Below are 13,189 nucleotides of genomic sequence, written 5' to 3'. Positions count from 1 at the left end.
TTGTCTACATGCAACTGAGTCGCTGCGTGAAATCGCTGAAAATGTCATTTATTAATTTCTTAATTTTGCTTATTTTATATTGCTTTTCTAGCACTTGGCGTCAACAAAGGCGATGAGGATGATTAATTAAGTTATGAAATGGATGATAGGACATGATGATCCATGTCTTACACAAAATTCTAAGTTGGGACTAATGAATATCGATTCGTCTTATCATTTGTCAAGTAGTTACTTTTAACTCAAATCTTTTTCAAGGACTTCTGGGTTGACAGCATGTGTGTTGCGCGATGATGATTCGACGAAAACCACCATTTCAGATAACTTTCTTGACAATGACTCTAATATCAAAAAAGAGAACATTTTCTTACGAATAGCTGTTGTTAAGAAACCAATTCCTGATTTTTTTTCTGGTAGTCTCACGGCACCCAGCTGTCGTTTGTTATGGCTGGGCCTGGGGGTATGACTCACGCTGCTGTCAATACTCAATCATTCCCGAGAATCCAGGTCTGCCAGGCAAATCCAAGAGACAATTTTGTTATTTGGGTTGCATAGACAACAGGCTTTAAGATGTTACGATATCGTAGGTCTCGTGGCCCAAGAACTACTTTCCATGACTGTACTATCCTTTGTGAACTTGAATGTTGTAGGTGAAATATACGGATTTTTTTTAGGACAAATCGGAATATCCCTGGACTCTCTGTGGATCCATCCTAAAACGGACTCCGAGGAAGACAAAGCAGCTGCAGAACGAGCCATGCAGTTCCATGTAAGTTGTGTGCTCATGTTCTCTGATATTCATTTTAGTTATTTCCAGAGCTGAGCCGATAGCGATGTTAAAATATCAGTATCTGAAAGTATTCGGCCAATACTCTCCTGCTGTTTTGATGGTTCCCGGGATCTGCAAAAATACCACGCTACACTTTCGGGGAGTCTAATTACAATTAGATATAATTATCCTGGGTTATACAAAATTCGAAGTTTATATTGATTTTGTACCAATATTATGATTTGATTTTTCTAACATCCTCTTTTCTGCCACTTTGGGTTAATCACGACGGTGAGGATGGACGATGATATGATGAAATTGATGAAGAAACACTTTCAAGGAACACTCATTCCCAGGCCTGGATTCGAACCCTGGACTCCTGGCGTCGTGTGATCCCCGATGGCGCAGTGGTAGCGTCGTCGCCTTGTAATCAAGGGGTCCCGGCTTCGATACCCTGTGCAGGTACATAGTGGTTCGGATCCCACTTTAAGCTGTAGGTCCAGTTTTGATTACCCTTACTGTGCATAAAGTGGACTTAAAACACCAATTCAATCAATCTTTGCGTCGTAGTGCACTGTGCTAATGCCAACCACTCCGTCACGGAGGTCAGCTCTGCCAACATTACGTGCAAAAATGTATTTTGTGATTACCTAACAGGTATTTATTTTTATTCTGATGTAATTTTTTAAATATTTTAACGCCAAACTACCGTAAATTGATGCTTTGAAGTGGGACACTCAACCAATAATATGAATCAATATTCTGAACAGCTTTTAATTATTACAATTTTCAAGCATCGGTATCAGTGAGAATCGGTAATAGTATCGGGATGGGTTCAAAGTAGTATCGGCTTAGGCCTAGTTATTTCACGGAGTTTTCCTTCCTTTGTAAAAAAGATTTTCGGTAGGAGAACAAGATAAACACCCATGGTCTTCCCGATGTCGTAGTGACGATGTTGCCATGTAATCAACAAGTCCCGCACCAACCTCCGTGGCGGAGTGGTTAGCACAGCGCTCTACAACGCCAGGTGTCCCGGATTCGAATCTTTGTGAGTGTCCCTGCATCATTTTCAAGATATCATGGTGTCACGAGGCGGAATAAATTACGTGCATTGCCCTTTACCAATATTTAATAGAATCCGCACAAGCGAGGGAGGATGATCACTCACGAGCCAGCAAGATATCTAAACACTGATAATGATAAACCCAAAGTGTCACCACTGTACCTGGTTTCCTTTCGTGGTTCCTCGGCTGAGTCACGAAGGTGTCCTCAGTGGGTTCGTCCAGACCTTTTAAACGGACCGACTTCAATAGTTTCACTCGCAACACACTTCGCGCTTCGCTCTCCCGATCAAGCCTCCTCCCGGCGACCTCTCGTCACACAGGAACTGCTTGCGTTTTTGATTACGCAGCATTTTATTCCGCCTCCTGACAATGGTTCATCCTCATCTTCGAGTTTAGTCAAAAATGGCAGAAAAACGAAGCAAAATGAAAGAAATGAATCAAGAGGTCCCGGGTTCAGTTTCCGGTGGAGTCACATTGTACAGTGGTTCACGCAGCACTTTAAGGTGTAGATCTAGTCCACTGGCGTATGCAGTATTTTATTTCGGAGGGGGCTGGATTTTGTATAGAAGGATATTACATAGCTGCGTTCTCGGGGAAGTAAAATATTTCATAATTACCATTTTTAATATAGTTTCAAAAGATATCCCCAAAAAATGGTAATCGGGGTCATTTTTAAGAGAGTATTCAGTTACAACTTTTTTCACGAGTACGCTAGTAATCCAGTTCACTCCTATCTGAGCACAAAATGGTCTTGAAATTTTTGACAGTGCTTCTTTGCTACCTTCGGCCCCGGCAGAAACCACATCCACAAACCTTGAGGTTTATGTACCGTCGGTAAAGCACGACTGCTTCAGAGTTTTTAAGTCACTTTCACGGTGGTGTGGGTGAGCAACTTCCCCTTGTTCCAAAAAGTGCAGTGAAAGGGTGGGGCACCGAGAGGTCCATAAATAGTCATTTTAACTAATGCCTGAATCACACCAGGCTAGATTTTCTGCTGGATTTTCCAGTTGGACTTGGACTAGTTGTGTGGTACTGGCTCAGCTGCTAGTTTTCGCCTTTTACTGTTACATGATACACAAGCGAAAAATATGTACGAGTGATTTGAATAACATTGTAAAAGAATAGCTACTGCTGTTATTAAAAATTAAAAGAATTAAATTAAAAGTATGGGCTAGAAATTGGCACAAAAGAAAATATGGTAATCAAGATTTACTCAACAAGCTTTTTAATGAACTCGGGGCAGGTATTCATGCATGAGATTTGCAGGTCTCATTCACACACACACAAAACAACTAAAGATGTGAATACTGGTAATAATAAGGATTTTCATTATCGGCTAATCACATTTGTCGTGTACAAATCTCATCGCTTTGGATAAATTCCTAAATATTAATGAACACGAATGCACATCATCAAGTTTTCTTTCATCGAGCAGCGATCAAAATCAACCAACACTCGGAAACTACAGACAAAAATCTGTCCCATGCCAAACTCACAGATTATCTTTCGCTTTGATTGGCTGTTCCACAGAATCTAGCAGAGAAAGCCAGTTGCAAATAGAACACGGTCTAGTAGTCTCAGAATCAGTCTATCAGCCGCCCGCCTGGCAGCCATCATTTCCAGCCATGCAGCCAGTCCAGCGCCAACTAGGGCATTCCTACTGGAAATCCAGTTTCTTGTGGAGAAGAGGGACAAGGTGTGTCAACGCCTTGGATATCAACTGTGACATGCACTGTAGTTTCTGTAGGAGATGGGTTAAGTACGTATAAACCTGGCAAGGACATTGTCATGTCTCGACAACTACAGTGCACGAACACAGGGTCGGACTGCCTCCCATTAGGCAATGTTGTCAATCCGCCACCACACTATGTCCCAACATTTAAGCTTTTCATACGAGATCAGAGACAAAATTCTGCCACTTTTTATATATACTGGAATGGTTCAATAAATAACTTACATATTTTATTGACAATACATGATATTGTGAAAAATAGGGTAGTCTCCCTGCTTCTTAATGCATTTGTACCATCTATTGGGAAGCGCCCGTATTCTTGCGGAGAAGTATTCCAAAATATGCATAATCTTGGCTGTTGTTTTTCCTAGAAAAAACAAACAGATATTTGTCTTTCACTTGTCATTATTGGAGTATTAACATAATCTGTTTCTTTCTAGTTGGGGTGGTTTGCTCACCCTATATACAGCAAGGAGGGTGATTACCCTTCCACGATGAGGGAAATCATAGACAGGAACAGCGAAATGGAAGGACGATCTGAATCCAGGTTGCCCAAGTTCACTCCAGAGCAAGTAAAAATGATTCGAGGTAGGTATGAGGTTTCTATTACATGCGCTATGATTATTATTATTATTATTATTTGCACGGAAGTCGTTGATTTGGCTGTGCGTGGCTATCTAGAAAGCAGACTAGCGCCGCAGAGTGATGGAAGGTAGATAAGTGTTGGCGCCACGTTGAGCTGACGTGAGCAACAAACCCTGAAGATGACTGCTTGCTGTGAACAGTACGACCACAGATAAACGTATTATAATATATAATGCAAACATACATCCCGGGCACTGGCTCTGGGGACGTCATGCTTCCCCAAACTCTTGTAAATAGTTTGGTCTAGAAGTGAAGCAAATACTGGGAGTGGCGCCTCTCAGCGGACAATTCCAGAACTTCTTGCAGACAGTAATTCATAGCGCAGAAGGTTTGCTGCCTGAGTTCACTATCTGCTTATAATACGTGTATCTGTGGTACGTGTCTCTCTCTCTCTCTCTCTCTCTCTAGCTAACGATACAGACCAGTCAGGAAGCTATACATTGACAAGAGGATACTAGGACGCTGCTGCGTCGCCAATAGCGCACACGTGACTCAGCACGCAATGGCGAGAAACCACACACTTGCTTCCGAATTTCTAAAGTGTTACATACGCGGTTACTTTAGAGTTCAATATGACAGTAGAATGTCATTAATTTAGATCAATTATCAACGAGAGCCCAGAATAACAGATACACTATAAAAATGTAGGAAATACATAAAATCTCCATGTGAAAGACACATTTATTTTGAATTTAAAATAATACTACACAATGTAAAGAATAATATAGTGCAAGATAAAATCATATAAAATGTTCACTGCCTCAGCAGCGGCCTCCCACGGCTTCTTTCAATTCCATGTTTCAATTTGTTTAAGTATTTCATTTTGCCGGATATCTGAATTGAGCTTAATTGCATTAAACAGATTTTACTGTGTACTATTATAATATTATATTACATTATAACATACCTTATTTTGCTATCAAATATTTTTTTTATTTCAATTTCAGGCTCTTACGATTTCTTCGGCCTGAACCACTACACCACAAAGCTAGGCTCTGAGGGCCCACCAGATGATACCAGCCTCTCCGTCTGGGATGAAACCCTCAGCATTAGCAAGGATCCGTCTTGGTATACACAAATTGTTCCCGTCTTCCACGTGAGTAGTCTAATTTCCATTTATCCGAGTTAGTACAATGTGGGAAGCTAGTTTCACCGGTTTAAGATATTTTCTCCTTATCTCTCAAAATATACTACTCACCATTTACTTGTACTCTAGGTAGCAAAGTGTATTTATTTTACCGAGGCCAAAACTTGCTCTTTTTCAGTTTTATAATTTAAATATTCTTGAGCGTTTTAATTTATATTTAATGTTTAATAAGGCTCACTAAGAAATGTGTTAGATTGATTGATTGATTGATTTAATTTGAAATTGTGGATGAATCAGCACTTAAGCTATTTTGCACCCGTCACATTATCCAAGGTCCAACCCCTTACCATAACTAAAATATAACTATGTAACATAACTATGCCCAAGGACTAAAATATTCAAAAATGGGTTAAACGCTGAGGCTGTAAAGGGACACTTAGCACGCAGGACAACACACAGTCCTACGAAGATTATACTGGCCATAGGTCTAGACTCCAGAGCCTCGTTAGTCTGCAAAATGAAGTCCACGTGGAAGTGAGGTTGCCATTTGGGTTTACTACGTGGAAGGGTTACCCCTTACACCCCAAGAAGCGTGTTGAATTTATTTCCTTAAAGTTCATTTACTTTTGTTTAAAATGTCGACAGATTGTGATACAAACCAATTGTTTTCTAGTCATATAACATTAGTTTTAATTGATTGATTTGTATTATTTTACTTCTCTTTTCTACCATTTTTGGCTAATCGCGAAGATGAGCAGGTTAGTTTTAAGTTAGTCTTTGTCATATTCAGTCGAGTCCATGGACGTCCGCACGATTTTTTTACAGGGAGGGGCAAGCAAGGTAACTTTTTTTTCCAGGGGGCAAAGGAGGCATATTTTCCCCTTAATAGTGATGCCCCCTCAAAAAACACTATTTCAGTCTGAAATTATCATGTTCCTTCAACGTATTTATAATAATTAACAAATTATTGTGGCCGAAATGAAATTATGTGTGAAATATACAATTTTCAGGTTGACATTCATTTTCCAGGTGGTTTGCCCCCCCCCCCCCCTTCCGGACGTCCATGGTAGAGTCTATAATTCGAGCTTCAATAATCCGATGTTCCGTATAATCCGAGGCAAGAAAGGGAAAGAAACGCTGCTACGTAGAAAAACAGCTACAAATTATCCTAACCAGTAGATTATTACTTGTAGGTTGTCCCTTGGGGTTTGAGGCTTCTGCTGAACTGGATCAAAGATAATTACAACAACCCACCAGTCATCATAACAGAAAATGGATTCAGTGATACGGGAGAAATTATGGATCATGGAAGAATTCAGTATTATAAGGTAAATATAATTTTAAATGTTAAGGGGGAAATTAGAAAACAACATATGCAATCAAATAATTCAAAAACTTAAATTGCCGGGAAAGGCAGAAGAAACATTGAGATTGAGTTGAAGCTGTCAAGAAGTTTTAATGTTCCACAAGAATAAGAATAGAAAATATTACGTTCTTTTAAAACATATCAGTCGTCAGGTCTTTACTGTGCTTTAACGAATACAATACTTCAGTAATAAGAATAATAAATATTAAATAACAAGTAAAATATATATTTCAATCTCTTTTCGGTTACAGTTTGTCTGACAGGGGCCTCACAGGCCTCCATAGTGGCCAATTAGTTTTAGAGACTGTAGTGCTGCCTCCTAGAGGAAGAAGAAACAAGCTACTGTTGCTAGACAAGAGTCTGTGCAAACAGGACCTGGAATGGTGAACGTAGTTTCGTTATAATGTAAAGTGTTACGTTGTTTTGTGAGTTCCTTAATAAATTCAGTTAATCTTGTTACTATATGTGTTTTCCATCGCACAACATTATGGCGCAGTCGGTATAAAAGAACTTGACTCTTCATGGATTGCAGGATTTGCAAGAACCTTACATTTCCGTAAGTTTTTTTTCATCTCGGACGGACTGTCCTCATTCGTACAGCAAACTGTTGGAACAATCATAAACGTGTCGGTTTGACGCAATTTGTCATAATACGGTAAGCATAAACCGTCTAAGTCTTATAAAAATAGTGTGGTGTAAATATATATATCAAGATTCCTTCTAACGTGGAAACAAGTTATAATCATGAAACGTACAAAGGCTTTGTCACGTTCATAGATACATTGTGATCCGATGCAGATCAAGTATAATTATAAGTGAAAACTCACTTTTCATAGTTGTTAGGTTAAACGTTTGGATTTACAGTCATAAATATGTACACAAACATGACATTTAACGCTTTCGACGAAGATTCAGAGGACATTGAAGATTATCTCTTACGTTTCGAACAGTTGTGTATCATTCAAAAGTTCAGTGATGATCAGAGAGTTCCTATACTCATCGCCTTTATAGGTGCAAAGGCATTTAGAGTCTTGAAAAATGTAGTCGCACCAGACCTTGTACAGAATCTGTCGTATTCTCGTCTAAAGGATAGTCTTTTGTTACACTACAAACCTGTAACTAATAAGTTTGTTGAACGTTATAAGTTTCGACGTTGTGTGCAAGAGGAAGGTGAAACCGTTTCTGCTTATTTCATAAGGCTGAAGCAACAAGCCATAAAATGTAACTACGGCAATTATCTGGACGAAGCTATAGTTGAACAGATAGTATTGGGCATACGATCTGAAGTTACTAGAAGAAAGTTACTTTCAGTACAGTCACTAACCTTTCAGCGATGTCAGGAACTGACATTACAAAATGAAATGTTAGAGAAAGAAACCCGATTGTTAATACGATCAGAAAGTGTAAAGCAAGAGTCAGCAGTTTCACGCACCTCAACCCAATTTGCAAAAAGAACAGTGCAAGGGGACAAACATACAAAAGAACATACTTATAGTTCATCTAATCCAACGATTCACGGAATGAAATATACTGATTACAGCTGTCCTAACTGTACATACAAACATGATTCTAAAGACAACTGTCCAGCCAAGGATTCTGTTTGTTCATTCTGTAGGAAACGTGGTCACTGGCAAAAGCGGTGTAGGAAGAGAGAGAAGCTTAAACAGAAGCCCAATAGTAATAATAACGTAGGACAAACTATTGAAATCGAAAATTTGAAGATGTCAACTTCTCATACTTCACCTGGCGAGCAAACAACATGGTTACCTAGTGTCATCTCATGCAGTTGTGACTCATACATCAGCGGGTTACCTACGTCCAATTATTCTTTATCAAAGAATCCAATGTTAAAGGATTTACTTATTAACGGCAAGTTTATTCAATGTGAGCTCGATACAGGATCTGCCGTAACTCTGTTCCAAGCGGATTCATTCATGAACTGGTTTCCAATGACTGATATTAACCATTCCTCTATAAAAATATATGGCGTAGGGAAACATGCTCTTTCAGTGCAAGGACAGGCTGAACTGGAACTAACACACTCAGGATCGACTTACTCACTTCCTGTTATTTTGTGCAAGGAACATCTAAATTATCCACTCATAGGTCGTACCTGGTTAGATATCGTTACTCCGGATTGGAGAACGCTACTGTTACGCTCAGAGCCGGCAAGTTCTATGGTAGGGATATCTACAGAGATTGAGCAACTTCAACACTCGCAGTCGAATTCAGATCCAGTCATTTCTTCTAACACTGGTGTAGTCGTAATGAAGCCGATGTCCAACACCATACACGTACCGTTAAGTGAAGATGCTACACCTACATCGGATAGCGGAAGGTCTTTTAACAAGGAAGGATTAGTTGAAGAGAAAACTTGTCAATCCTCAAGTCCGAAAGTCAAGAAAGGTTCAGGTAATAGGTGGCCGGAAGCTAGATCCGTAGGACAAAGACTCCACGTCGACCATTTCTTCTTGGCTGGGAGGAAGTTCCTGTTGCTTGTGGATGCTTACAGTCACTGGATAGATGTCTGGCCAGTATCTTCCTTAGATACACCGGAGACCATACGCTGGATTCTTCAGTCATGTTCGACTCTCGGAATTCCACAAACAATAGTTTCGGATAATGGTCCGGCATTTATCAGCCTAAAGTTCCTTTCCTTTTGTCAACAGTTCGGGATTGAACACATCATAATACCACCGTACCACAGTCCTAGCAACGGGCTTGCAGAGAGGTACGTACGCACGGTGAAGACTGGCATGTTGAAGGTGTTGCATGAACATCCACATCTGACTTCTTTACAGTTCGATGCAAAGTTAGCGGAGTACCTGCTGTTTTTGAGGAATTCCCGGTTGGGAGAGGAACGTAGTCTTCCTGCAGCCTCAGTCCTCACCTTCATTCCAAGAACATGGTGGAACTGTATACGTGGTGATCATAATAGAGATGACAAGAGGACAGAAGCTCCTCCTTTCTTGAAACCTAGGAGCAACCACAGCAAACCATACAGGACATTTTCACCTACTGAAACCGTATGGATTCAATCACCGAAGCACTTGTCACCTAACTTCAACGAGGCAGATATTGTAGAAAGGTTGGGTGGCACTCACCTTTACAAAGTGCGCTTTACAGATGGATCTCAAAGAGTGGTACATTCACGTTGGATTCGTCACAGGACACACAGACAACAAAACCATCCAGAAACCTGGGATGATGATAGTCCACCCGGACCAGAAGGTGCGGCGGAGAATCGAAATTCAGATTCCAAAATTACCCCACCTCAACCAGACGTTGATGTCCATCAACCCCAAGACGCTGACGCTGCTCCACTACCAACATCCACTCCTCATGTGCCTAGAAGATCGACCAGGATTAAGGTACCCCCTGACAGATACGGGTACCCTTGTTAATTTTTTTTTTTTTGTAACTCTGGAAGGAATGTAGTGCTGCCTCCTAGAGGAAGAAGAAACAAGCTACTGTTGCTAGACAAGAGTCTGTGCAAACAGGACCTGGAATGGTGAACGTAGTTTCGTTATAATGTAAAGTGTTACGTTGTTTTGTGAGTTCCTTAATAAATTCAGTTAATCTTGTTACTATATGTGTTTTCCATCGCACAACAGAGACAAAAGCGCTTCTAAAGTTTAAGATATATGCTATCATTATTTCAAGATTTTGTAAAACTTGTATTATTTGCCTTGTTTAAATAGATTTTATACATTTGTTTGCAATGTTTTGAAAATGTTAGAACACAACTTTGACAATGAAGATTCCTTAAATTGTACATACAAACGCGCACTAAATTTCTGTATGCATCATTTATTGATGGATAAGGTAAATCTTAACACATTACTTATATTCTATCATTTATTCTTCCTTTATTCTCAGTCCTTCATCAATAACTGTCTCAAGGCCATTAAGTTAGATGGATGCAATGTGATTGGCTACACGGCATGGAGTTTGATGGATAACTTTGAGTGGTCAATTGGATATACGTAAGTATTTTCAACAAAGTAATCTAAAAATAATAATACTTTATTTTACTGGTATGAAGAGTACAGATCTCTAACTTGTGTTAAGTTTACAATTCAAAGCAGACAAATGATTATAAATTACATAAAATACTTTTAAATGCCATCATTAGTTGCATGCAGATCGTTTAACATTCATAGAAAGGGGGAAGAGAGGAAAGAGAAATTGAAAGCTGAAGAGACTGAAGGGATGGAAACAGGGAAAGATAAAATTAAAGAAAGTCATAGAAATACACAGTAGAGGGTGTTAGAGAAATAGAGAGGGTGAAACAAATAAGGAGTTTGAGTTATTTTAAGTCAACTTTATGCACAGATAGGGTAATAGGGACTGACCTTTACAGTTTAAAGTGGGATCCGATACCACCGGGCATCGAACTCTGAACCAATTTATTACAAGGAGACGACGTTACCACTACGCCACCGGAGATATTTTTCGGAAGGGGTTGGAAATGTAAAGGTGGATATTACATAGCGATATAGAGGGTGCCTATAAAATATTTCGTAATTACCATATTTGACCTTTATTGTAGAACCTGTTCCAAGACGAAAATGTTATTCGGGGGTTATTTTAAGGGGAGTTTGCATTTAACACTGATTTTTCCCGAGTTCTTTACTACGTCTTTTGAAAATTTTGATTTTCTCAAAATTTCGGGAGGGGGTGCGTACACCAGCGTGGGCAGAGACTGGTAGAGAAGAACACACAGCGAGTAGGGGTAGAGGGAGTGGAAAGAATTAGAGATTAGGTGTAAGCAAAGGGGTTCATAAGAATAGCATAGGATTTCAGTGTTGGTGTTTTGCGACATCACGTACCTTTGTGTACAATTCACGTGCGAAGATATTGGCAGTTACGATTTCCTTTTAATTGCAGAGTGGCGTTCGGGCTGTACCACGTGGACTTCAACGATCCAGAAAGACCTCGAACCGAGAAGGAATCTGCGCGTTTCTACAGGCAAGTAATCCGAAACCATGGATTCGTTAAACCTGAAAAGAGTTCGCCAGAATGGACCTGCACCAACATTCAGAATACGCAAATCATCAAGGAGCCTGTTGGAAGAGAGTAAAGGATTTTGCCTTCCAAGAATCGCAAAGAAGATCCAACTGTCTGTTCTTACCTTGATAATTTAAATGTTCCTTACTGTAAGATAGCAAGCTAGTCATATCACCTGTAACGGAACCCAACAGATCCCATTAGAATTTATGGGTTCCTTGACCTTTAATAACCCTGTCTTGAAAGCAATCGGCCTCGAAATACAGTGTTAATGTAATCCTGGAGGTTTTGATTGATTAAATTGTTCTCATTACAAAAGTATTTCTCGTTCCCGAACACATTATAGTATTTTTCTTTTGTAAAGTTATTTAGTCTGACAAAAGTTTCAACAGCATAGCTGAAACGTTACGGCTTAAAACAATAACTGCCCGTTTCATTAATGATAATAAGTAATTATTATACTGAAAAGACAAATGTACGCCAAGAAGAATTGTTGTTTATTCTACGCTTTTTATATTTTGCTTCTAGTAATTGCAAATGAACATAATTTCTCATTTTATAAACAAAGTATTATGCTCTGCAGTATAACGTACTGCAGTATTAGTAGTGTCTTTCAGCAGCGATTCATTTATACAATATGCTTACATGTACTTTGCGTGCATTTTTATTTGTGTAATTATAGTGAATGCTTTATTAATGTAAAATTATCATTTTTATTACAAGTATATGCACACATCATAGAAATAAATTTCACGTGAAATTAGTACAAACATTTCCTTAAGCTTTCTTCAATGCACTTTTATAAGATTGTAAATAAATCATTATGACATATATAAGTAGAAGAATATGAGTCGATTTTGTATCTTAAAAAGTTTCTTGCAGCACAAAAATTTCACAACTGCAAACCCATTTTTAAAAAAATAATAATTAAAGAAAGACATTGAATGTGGAATGGAAACTAGTTTTATGCAGCAGAAGAAAAGTTAGAATTTATTTCAGATTATATAATCCTCACAAGGAAGAAAGGTTTTATTTAACCGTGAATAATGTTTAAGTGCATATTCAGTTGCTTTAAAATGCAAATTATTCTTATTGGATTGGGATATCAAAATGTATATGTAAAACTTAGTGTGGCAACAATGAAGTACTTTTTCCCAGGCAATAAATCCGATTACTCGATATTGAAAAGGGAAGTTGCTTGATTTTGAATTTAAATTTTATGGCATTCGATTGCTTACGACTGTTGCAGAAACTATTATATATATCCTATTGCATGTAATGATTTGTGATATTCATGTAAATAATCAACAAAGAAATAAAGATAAGTTTAATTGAGGTTATAAGTTTCAATGTTTATAAAATATCCAGAATATTCTCTAGTTACTAGTAGTGGGAAATAAATACAAGCACGTCTTTTGAGGGAGGTCCATGGGGTCCGGACACCTCCACCCCGGAGCCTTTGGGCTTACTAAGTCAAAAATTAAATGAGCATAGTACTTGTTTACTGTTGTATAATTTA

The 13,189-nt window shown here is 38.8% G+C and overlaps 1 protein-coding gene across 5 annotated transcripts in view; it reads left to right on the top strand.

The window, feature by feature from the left end:
• The window catches only part of LOC145998349 (myrosinase 1-like), a 55,457-nt gene extending 42,460 nt beyond the window's left edge, over positions 1 to 12,997 (top strand). For all 5 annotated transcript variants that reach the window (XM_083134756.1, XM_083134769.1, XM_083134774.1 and 2 more), the window contains exons 7-12: positions 672 to 766; positions 4,003 to 4,150; positions 5,155 to 5,303; positions 6,488 to 6,622; positions 10,540 to 10,646; positions 11,551 to 12,997. In XM_083134756.1, coding sequence (XP_082990882.1) covers positions 672 to 766; positions 4,003 to 4,150; positions 5,155 to 5,303; positions 6,488 to 6,622; positions 10,540 to 10,646; positions 11,551 to 11,743 — 827 coding nt within the window. In that variant the 3' untranslated portion in view covers positions 11,744 to 12,997. The remainder of the gene's footprint in view (positions 1 to 671; positions 767 to 4,002; positions 4,151 to 5,154; positions 5,304 to 6,487; positions 6,623 to 10,539; positions 10,647 to 11,550) is intronic.
• Positions 12,998 to 13,189: the final 192 nt, after the last annotated feature.

Source organism: Lepisma saccharinum, chromosome 1 (assembly GCF_977018435.1).
Source record: "Lepisma saccharinum chromosome 1, izLepSacc3.1, whole genome shotgun sequence".
Classification (NCBI taxonomy): domain Eukaryota; kingdom Metazoa; phylum Arthropoda; class Insecta; order Zygentoma; family Lepismatidae; genus Lepisma; species Lepisma saccharinum.
Note: the sequence above shows the minus strand (reverse complement) of the source record. Positions and strands in the feature narration are given on the sequence as shown.